The 9,672-nt window shown below is 55.7% G+C and overlaps 1 protein-coding gene across 1 annotated transcript in view; it reads right to left on the bottom strand.

Moving 5' to 3' along the window:
- Positions 1-9,672, bottom strand: part of SEC14L5 (SEC14 like lipid binding 5) — a 30,092-nt gene continuing 20,420 nt past the window's right edge. Inside the window, exons 11-15 of the mRNA XM_021710267.1 lie at positions 7,888-8,022; positions 6,208-6,342; positions 5,728-5,955; positions 3,490-3,668; positions 1-118 (exon numbers count right to left, since the gene is read on the bottom strand). Of these exons, the coding sequence (XP_021565942.1) occupies positions 1-118; positions 3,490-3,668; positions 5,728-5,955; positions 6,208-6,342; positions 7,888-8,022 (795 nt within the window). The remainder of the gene's footprint in view (positions 119-3,489; positions 3,669-5,727; positions 5,956-6,207; positions 6,343-7,887; positions 8,023-9,672) is intronic.

Here is a 9,672-nt window from a genome sequence, read left to right as displayed (position 1 = left end):
CTATCTGGAGACCAGGGAGCTGCTGTGGGACTGGCCGGAGGAGGAGGAGGAGGAGGAGGTGGTGGTGCTGAGCTGGGAGAAGCCACTGGTGCAGGATTCCAGGCTGGACATGGAGCCCCTAGGGAGGAAGGGCGCAGCGTTACCCTGTCGCAACCCCATGGCCCGGTGCCACACACAGGTGGAAAAGCTGTTGCAAATGAGGCCTCAGGGCTGCTCCACCGGCTGGTGACAGCCCCCAGCCAAGTGCTCAGGGAGAAGCAAATGACGCAATGATGACAAAGGAAGCGCCATCTCCATCTCTCAACGCACTCGCTGCGCGGGGGCTTCCCTGTCCTGGGTCCCCAGCCTAACCTGGAAGGCCCCCACAGCTAGGAAGTCTCCGCTCACCCACCCCCTCGCCTTCTGCACTCAAATCACAAGGGCCTCTTTCCAGCTCCTGCGCCATCGCCTGAGCTGAGCCTGCTGCGGAAGTGCCTTCCCTCCTCCCCCAGCTGTCTCAGCTCACTCCTCCACACTTCAGAGCAGCACGGTCCACCAGAACCTTCTGTGATGGCCATCCTGTTCTATACTATGGTGTCCAACAGCAGCCGCTGGCCACGTGGGGGTGTTGAGCATTCAAAATGTGGCCAGTGTGATTGAGGAACTGAATTGTTCATTTTATGTCATTCCACTTGTTCAGTTAAATTGGTACATGTGGGCCAGGCACGATGGCTCACACCTCCCAGCACTTTGGGAGGGTGAGGGGAGAGGATTGCCTGAGCTCATGGGTTTGAGACCAGCCTGGGCCACTTGGGGAGGCCTTGTCTCTACAATAAGTCAAAAAATTAGCCAGGTGTGGTTGCACGTGCCTGTAGTTCCAACTACTTGGAAGGCTGAGGTGGAAGGATCGCCGAAGCCCAGCAAGTCGATGCTGGGGTGGCCGTGACTGTGCCACTGTACTCCAGCCTAGGTGACGGAGTGAGACTCCAAAAAAGAAAAAAATTTGTTACAGATGGCTCGTAGTCACCAGATTGGACAGTGCTAGGGCCTTGCTACCCAAAGTGCAGGCCTGGGACCAGTAGCACCTTCAGCACTCAGGGCTTGTTAGAGGTGCAGAATCTCAGTGGCACATGCCTGTAATCCCAGCTACTGGGTAGGCCGAGGCAAGAGGATTGCTTGAGCCTAGGAGTTCGAGACCAGCCTGGGCAACAAAGTAAGAGCCCACCGCTATAAAAAGAAAAAGAAAGAACTGCAGAATCAGTCTGCATTTGAACAAGATCCCCTGGCAGCCAGGCATGGTGGCTCATGCCGGCTCATGGCTGTAATCCTAACACTTTGGGAAACCAAGGCCAGAGAATCACTTGAGCCCTGGCGTCTAAGGCTGCTGTGAACTATGATCACACCTCTGCACTCCAGGTTGGGTGACAGAGCAAGACCCTGTCTCTGGGGGGGAAAAAAAGAACAAGATTTCCCCTGACTTGTGTGCACACTACTTAGATCTCAACTCCAATGTGACTTCCCAGATCTCTTCCCCGCCCCCCTCTGCTACCCTGGGCCAGGCCCCAACCATGCTCTTGACAGTCCCTGGGCTAAGTCTCCTCACACCTTGGGCATGGCATCCCTGCTGCCTGTAATCACACTTGGCCCCATGCACCACGGCAGCAGACTGTCTATCTGGTTCCCCCAGGACCCAGCCGAGCACCTGCCTACTAAAGGAGACCGGGAAGACAGGGCACTGAGGTATCCCCATACTGACTAGACCAGACAGACTGGCAGGCAGCATCTAATCCACGCCTCTGGCCTCTACCTGCCAGGCCTCAGAACCAGCCCTCCCAGAAGCAGCAGTCTTGGAAGCCTGTTTATTTCTCTGAGTCCCTCTGGGCCACAGCCTGTCACCACGCTGAGGACCAATGGCCAAAGTATGTCACTTTGCAAAGAATGCATCAAGCCAGCCCTCCAGCAAGTTAGGGGGCCCTCTTTGTATAAAGACTCTGGCCCAGTATCCCTCACACTGTACTGTGCGAGGCCCTGGGATCCTCAAAGATCCACTTGGGATTCGGGGTTCAGCTCCAGCACCCTCCTGGAGCCTTCATTTTACCCCATGGTAAAGAATTCAAAGCATTATTTTGGCCAGGTGTGGTGGCTCACACCTGTATTCCCAGCACTCAGGGAGGCCAAGGCGGGAAGATTGCTTGAGGCCAAAAGTTCAAGACCAGCTTGGGAATATAGCAAGCCCTCATCTCTAAAAAAAAAACTTTTTTTTAATTAGCCAGGCATGGTGGCACCTGTTGTCCTAGCTACTAGGGAGGCTGAGGCAGAGGATCGCCTAAGCCCAGGAGGTCAAGGCTGTGGTGAGCCATGATTCTGCCACTGCACTCCAGCCTGAGCAACAGGGTGAGACCCCGACTCCAAAAAAAATAAAAAAGAATTTAAAGCATTATTTTAGATGAAAACTACCGCAGATCTGTCATGAAGCAGGATGCAAAATAACGTGCATTTTTAAAAGGTAAAATGCAAGGCCTTGAAGAAAGCACCTGCTCCGCCTCCAGACCCTCCATTTCCACTATCAAGTGTCTACTGTATGCCCAGGTGACAGGCGGGCTCCCCACAACAATTTCATCCTCATGATAAGCCTAGGAGGCAGGTGCTCCAGAGGTTCCCATTTAACCGATGGGGCACCCAAGGCTCAGAGAGGCAAAGTGACTTGCCCAAGGTCACACAGCAACCAGGAAGTGCTGGAGGCCTTAACCAGTACACTGCCCTGGCTCTGTGAAAACAGCAACTTGGACCGGGTGCGGTGGCTCAGCCTGTAATCCCAGCATTTTGGAAGGTCGAGGTGAGAGGATTGCCTAAGTCCACGAATTTGAGACCAGCCTGGGCAACTTGGCAAGACCTCATCTCTACAATGAATCAAGAAAAATTAGCCAGGCATGATGCCTTATGCCAGTAGTTCCAGCTACTTGAAAGGCTGAGGCAGAAGGAACGCCAGAGCCCAACAGGTTGAGGCTGAGGTGGCCATGAGCATGCCACTGCACTCCAGCCTGGGCAACAGAGTGAGATTCTGATTCAAAAAAAAAAAAAAAGGCAGCAACTTGGGGAGCATTGTCTGTGAGGCACTATTCTAGAATATTCTAGAACAGTTCTAGACCCTGCGGAATTCTAAGAATGAGGGAAGGTCCACATGTGAAGGCCTCAGGCCCCCCTTCTCCTCCCCTGCCCTGGGTGGTCTGCTACTGTGGGCTTCTCCCCAGGGTCACAAGAAGGCTCTGGCAATGGGTGGAGGCTGAGCCTCCCTCTCTTGCTCAGGCGCTCGTCTGCATCCCTGGCGAGTTCCACCATGCCGGGCCACCCCGGGTAAGCTGACACAACTGGGAGGCAGGAGCCCGGGCACCCACACGGTCAACAAACCCCTAAGCCCACTCTCCGGAAGGAACACCCCACAGCCCTGGTAGCCTGAGCCAAGGGGCGCCCCAGGCCCCCTTGCTCAGGCCCCTGTCCAGCACCCCCTACCTGAAATCCTCGGATGCCAGCACCTCACAGTAGTAGAGGAGTTTGCACCTGGGGCCAGGACTGTGCAGAGCCATCAGGACATCATCCACGCCCGTGAGGCTACAGGCCACGCCGCCCGGGGGGCTGTGCACCTGCCACTGCAGCAGGTAGACTCCAGGCCACCGGGTCACGTGGGAACCCTGAAACACAGCAGCCGCACTTGAGGCCCTGGATCCTCCCAGGATAGGATGGGGAGCTGGACCTGCACGACGTCCTGCCCTAGGCCTGGAAATGGCTCTTCTGTCTCTCCTGCCAGCCCGCCCGCAAGCCCTCCATCAAGGGCCTCCCTCCAGGGCCAACCTGTCCTTGCTGTTACTCCCAAGCCCCTGGGATCAGAGCTTCCCTCTGAATTTGGGGGGCGGCGAGGCCTGGGGGTGCAGCTGCAGGACAACAGAGGAGGTTAGACTCCTGGAGTTCACGCAGGGTGGGGTTTGGAGCAGCAGGGAGGGGGCAGACAGGTGTGGGGGCAGGGTGGGTGCTGGGAAGGGCAGGAAGTGAGTGTGGCTGGGAGGGGAGGTGCTAAGGTCCTGAGGCCAGCAGGCAGGCTTCTGAGAGGGATTGAGGGAGGAATTCGCAGGTGGTTAGAGAGCCTGCTGAGGGCTGAGGGAGAGTGAGAAAGGAGACTGGGCGTGGTGGCTCAGACTGGTAATCCTAGCACTTGGGGAGGCTGAGGAAGGAGGAGCACTTGAGCTCAGGAGTTCAAGACCAACCTGGACAACAGAGGGAGACCATGCCTCTACCAAAATAATAATAATAATAAATTGAAAAAAAAATTTTGTGAAACAAAAGACCAGGCGCAATGGCTCATGCCTGTAATCCCAGCACTTTGGGAGGCTGAGGAGGGAGGATCGCTTGAGACCGGTAATTCGAGACCAGCCTGGGCAACATAGAGACCCCACTTATACAATATTTTGAAATATTGAAGTAATTTCAAAATAAGTAAAATAGGAAGGATAAGGGAGGGAGGAGTTAGTTATAAGAAGAGCCACTTTGAGGAAGGGTTGAGCTGTTCAGTGAGACAAAGGCCGGTGAGGGGCGGGTAGGACAGTCTGCCACTCTCTCCCCCTCAGAACCTTCAAGAAGATCTGCAGTGTCTGCCAGGGCTTGTGGAGCTGAAGGTGTGTGTGTGCACATGTGTGTATTTGAGGGGCAGGAGTAAGGTTCCACCTGCAGCACTGGCGTCCTGGAACATGTGGGGCTCATATTCAGGTCATGTCCAAGTTCTGCTCCCAGACCCCCAGTTTTTCCGCTGCATCAGTCATGTAACCACAGAGTGCATCAGAAGCCTGCCTGCTGACCTCAGGACCTTAGCACCTCCCCTCCCAGCCACACTGACTTCCTGTCCTTCCAGCACTCACCCTGCCCCTCCCTGCCACTCCAGCTTTGCTCCTGCTGTTCCCTTCACCTGGAACATCATCTCCGCTCAGAACCAGCCCGACCCCGCCACGCCTCAAGGTCCCTTCCACACTGAAGCCACTTCAATTCACACAGTGAACACAGATCTCACACTCTGACGCCCTGATCTTCCTTCCTGCATGAACTAACTTAGTGGGTGAAGAGTGTCCCCCAAAACTCATGTCTCCTGGAACCTCAGAACGGGACTGCATTTGGAAACCGGGTCTTTGCAGGTAGGGGTTTGGGGTGGGGACTAAACAGGACTGGTGTCCCTACAAGGGAAGGAGAGAGTGACAGGATACAGGAGAGACAGAGAACGCCTATCAGAATGTCCAGGACTGCCAAAATCGAGGAGAAAGGCGGGGCCTGCGTTCCTGGGGCCTGGAGCGGGTGCAACCCAGCCACACCTGGGTTCTGGACCACAGCCTCCTGAACCGTGAGACAATACATTCCTGTGGTTTTAAGCTGCCCAGTTGCAGCCTGTTACAGCAGCCCCGGGACACGAATACAGTGAGATCCTGTCATGATCCCATTTCTCAGATGGGGACACTGAGGCTCCGGACCCTGTGCTCTTCCCAGCACATGAGCCGCCTCTCTGCTCAGCACCATGCACTTTCTCGATGTTGCACTGGCCGCCACATATTACACCAGGCACCGTGTGTCCTTCTCCCCTGCTGTCTCGCAGGGTCCCTGAGTCTGGGGACCACATCCAAGTTTGTCCCTGGCCATATCCCCAGAAGCCTGGCATACACTGGACTCTCAGCACTGCTTGATGAGTGAATAAGTAACCTGAGGAACGCGCACCTGGATGCTCTCTCCTTCCCGGCACACGAGGGGTGCCTCCACGCGACTGTAATCCTTGCCCAGGGCCCGGCCTCTACCAATCAGCGGCCCGCTGGCTCTGGCCCCAGGTTCCTGGGGGCCCAGCGTGGGCACCCGCCTGGTGTGGTACAGGCTGAACACCACGTCCCCTCGCAGGATGTCAAAGTCCCAGGTGATGACTGACTCCCCCTCCAGAATCTCCACGGTGACCTGCGTGGAAACAGCAGGATCTGAGCAGCCCAGCCGAGAAGGGAAGGCTGGCACTGGGGTCCCGACGGCGGCAGGCGTGTGGGTGTCCCCGGGGGCCGCATCTTACGGGAATGGCCCCCCTCCCACGGGGTCCTCCTGAGAGCGCCCCCCAAATCGCCAGCACAAGAGTCCTTGTCTCAGCCTGTGCTTCAGGGCAGCCCAAGCTACGATGACAGCCCCGACCGGCAGGCCCCCCAGGCCAGGCCCTGGCACCTCGTGGGGGGCCCCGCGGAGCACACTGGCCGACTGGTAGGTCTCGCTCCACTTCCGCAGCTGATCTGCATGCTCCTGCTTCTCTTCCATCAGGTAGAGGGACTTGGGAACCAGCCCTCCCTCGGGGACGTTGCACTGCAGGCAGAGACAGAGGGCGGCAGGTCAGGGCCATCGAGGCCCAGAGGGTCCGGATGGCCCGACCCGGGAAGGGTGCTCTGTGAGCCCGCAGCAATGTCTGGCAGCGTTCCCTCTTTTTGAGCTGGGCCGCGGGCTCCTGCGACCCCCACACCCACCAGCGCTGTAGGGACTCCTATTCTCCCCTTCCACGGAGGAAGGAAATGGAGGCTCAGAGACATCAGGGCATGTGCCCAACCTCACACAGCAGAAAGTGGCCGCATCAGGGTACAAGCCCACATTTGTCAGACCCCCAGGCTCAGTCCCGTCCCGTGATGATGAACAGACGGGCTCAAAGGTCTCATCAGACGGACCCCAGGGCAGCCGCCTCCCCAAGCAGTGGGGACGGAGCAGACACTGAGCTGGCCTAAAATACAGATGTCCCCAGACCAAAGGCATACTGGCCGGCCCAGCCTCCCGAGATCCGCTGCCACTGCCAAATGGGACATTCCCTCCTTCCATCTGCACTGGGGTTAGGAAGTGAGGGCACAGCCCAGGGTCCTGCAGGAAGTCATGCATCTGCGGGCCATTCACTAAAAATCAACCACGCATGCCACGTGGAGACAGACGGGCCTGGGGAAACTCCTAGGAAGAGCCTGTTTCCTGGAAGTCACACAAGCTCACTTTCTGGTTTCTATCAGAAACAGAAAGGCTCCTGCCGCCAGAGGCCACAGGGGATGACAGAGTTGTGACCCAGGGTCACCCCTGCCCATTTCCTCCTCAGAGGAGGCAGTCAAAGGGGTCTGGACGCCATCTCCTTGAAGCAGTGGCCAGATCATGCCAGGCCACCCGGCTGCAGGTTGGGGATTAGTCCCTCAGATCCATGGGGGCCCAGGGGAAACATTTGAGTCACCGCCCCCGCAGAAGAGGACACAGCTCAGCAACATCTCTGGTGGAAACACAGGATGGTAAGCCTTTGATTTCTGGGCTTCTGGAAACTTCTATGTTTGAGGAAGCAAGACAAGGTGTCACCTCAAAGAGATGTTACTTCTCTCTCTCTCTCTCTCTCTCTCTCTCTCTCTCTCTCTCTCTCTCTCTCTCTCTCTCTCTCTCTCTCTCTCTCTCTCTCTCTCTGTCTCTGTCACCCAGGCTGGGGTACAGTGGTATGATCACAATTGACTGCAGCTTCAAATTCCTGGACTCAAGCTATCCTCCCACCTCAGCCTCCTGAGTGGCTGGGACTACAGGTGCACGCCACCACACCTGGCTAATTGTTAAATATTTGAGAGACAGGGTCTCTCTCTGTGGCCCAGGCCGGTCTTGAACTTCTGGGTTCAAGTGATCCTCCCACCTCATCCTCCCAAAGTGCTGGGATGACAGGCATGAGCCACTTTGTGGGGCAACTTCTAACGCAAGCCCTGTCCCTGCTTAGAGCCAGCATGCCCCCACCCTCCCAGGCACACCCAGAGCTTCACGCCTCCCTCCATCTCCCAGCCCCGCCCCAAGAATCCTGGTCACCCAGGCAATGTCCACCCCTCCTGGAGCCCAGCCTGGCTGGGGCCTTACCACGCTCTCTCCCCCGAGGAAGTCAGGGATCACTTCTTTATCCAGGTAGTCCACGAGGCCTCCGGGGCCCTGGTAGTTGGACCCGCTGTAGATGAGGAACTTCTGCCGCGTGTTCTCATTGATGAAGGGGCTGATCTGGGGGCGGGGCCGGATAGAGCATGTTTGTTACTGAGCTATAATTTCATAGAACTCAGGGCGAGTCGCTTGAAAGTGCGCAGTGCAGTGGCGTTCCGTGCATTCACCATCACGCCCCTCTAGTTCCAAGACACACACGTCCAGCAGCCCCTAAAGGAACCCCACACCCAGTCCCAGGCATCACCATGTCCCTGCTCCAGCTCCAGCAGCCACCAACCTGCTACTTGTCTCTAGGAGATTTCCCTGCTCTGCACATTTCAAATGGATGGACCCACACAGAGAGTGGCTTTTTGGGTTGGGCTTCTTTCGCTGAGGGTGATGCTTCTTTTTTTCTTTATTTCAATCACTTTGGGGGCACTCATGGTTTTTGGTCTGGGTTGCAAGTGGACCCACCACCCCCACCTGGGGTGTCATGTTTTCCAGGTTCATTCATATTCTAGCAGGTGTCAATGCTTCATTCCACTTTCTTTTTAAAATTAGGATCTCACTCTGTCGCCCAGGCTGGAGTGCAGTACCACGATCACGGCTCATCACAACTTTAACCTCTTAGCCTCAGGTGATCCATTCTCCTCAGCCTCCTGAGTAGCTGGAATGACAGGTGCACACCACCACACATGGCTCATATTTTTAAAAATGTTTTGATAAAGATGAGGCCTCACTATGCTGTCCAGGCTTGTACAAATTATATTGCATACTGTGCGTCATGGATGGCAAGTGTTCAAATTCCTACAGAACAGGGTCCAAACACACCTCAGAACCAGCTCCCAAGAGGGTACACAATTCTGAGTGTGACTCTCACGTCAAAGAAACAGGATGACGGATGCACACACTGTGGTCCTGCCATGCAGTGGAATATTACTTAGCCCTAAAAAGGAAAGAAGCCACACAGGGGTGGGCCTGGGTACACTGTCAGGTCGGCGGAATGAGCCAGTCATGGTTTCCTTTTCTGAAAGACAGGGTCTTGCTCTTTCACCCACACCAGAGTGCAGTGGTGCAACCATGACTCTGCAGCCTGGGCCTCCTGGGTTCAAGCAATCCTCCGGCCACAGCTTCCTGAGTAGCCGGGACTACAGGTGCGTGCTGCCATGCCTAGCTTGTACAATTCCATTTCTGTGAAATGTCCAGAACAGGCGAGTCCACAGAGACAGAAAGGAAAAGACGAGTGGCTGCCAGGGGCTAATGGAGGGGAATAGAGAGTGGCTGCTGCTGGTGTGGGCTTCTTTTGGGGGTGGTGAAAATGTTCTGGAATTAGAGAGTGGTGACAGTCTCATCACACTGTGAGTATCGCAAAAACCACTGGACTTCATACTTTAGAAGAGTGAAATGTATGATCTACGAGTCTTATCTCAATAAAGCTATTAAAGAAATGAAAGAGCCGGATGCAGTGGCTCACGCCTGTAATCCCGACAATTTGGGAGGCCAAAGCAGGAGGATCGCTTGAGCCCAGGAGTTCAAGACCAGCCTGGGCAAGATAGTGAAACCTCATCTTTATAAAAAAAAAAATATTAGAGCTGGGCTCGGTGGCTCAGCCTGTAATCCCGCGCCTTTGGGAGGCTGAGGTGAGTGGATTGCCTGAGCCCACGGGTTCGAGACCCGCCTGGGCAGCGAGACCTCATCTCTACAATAAATCAAAAAAATCAGCCAGGCATG

Source organism: Carlito syrichta, unplaced genomic scaffold, assembly GCF_000164805.1.
Source record: "Carlito syrichta isolate Samal-C Ts95f unplaced genomic scaffold, Tarsius_syrichta-2.0.1 Scaffold288361, whole genome shotgun sequence".
In the NCBI taxonomy this organism is placed as follows: Eukaryota; Metazoa; Chordata; class Mammalia; order Primates; family Tarsiidae; genus Carlito; species Carlito syrichta.
Note: the sequence above shows the minus strand (reverse complement) of the source record. Positions and strands in the feature narration are given on the sequence as shown.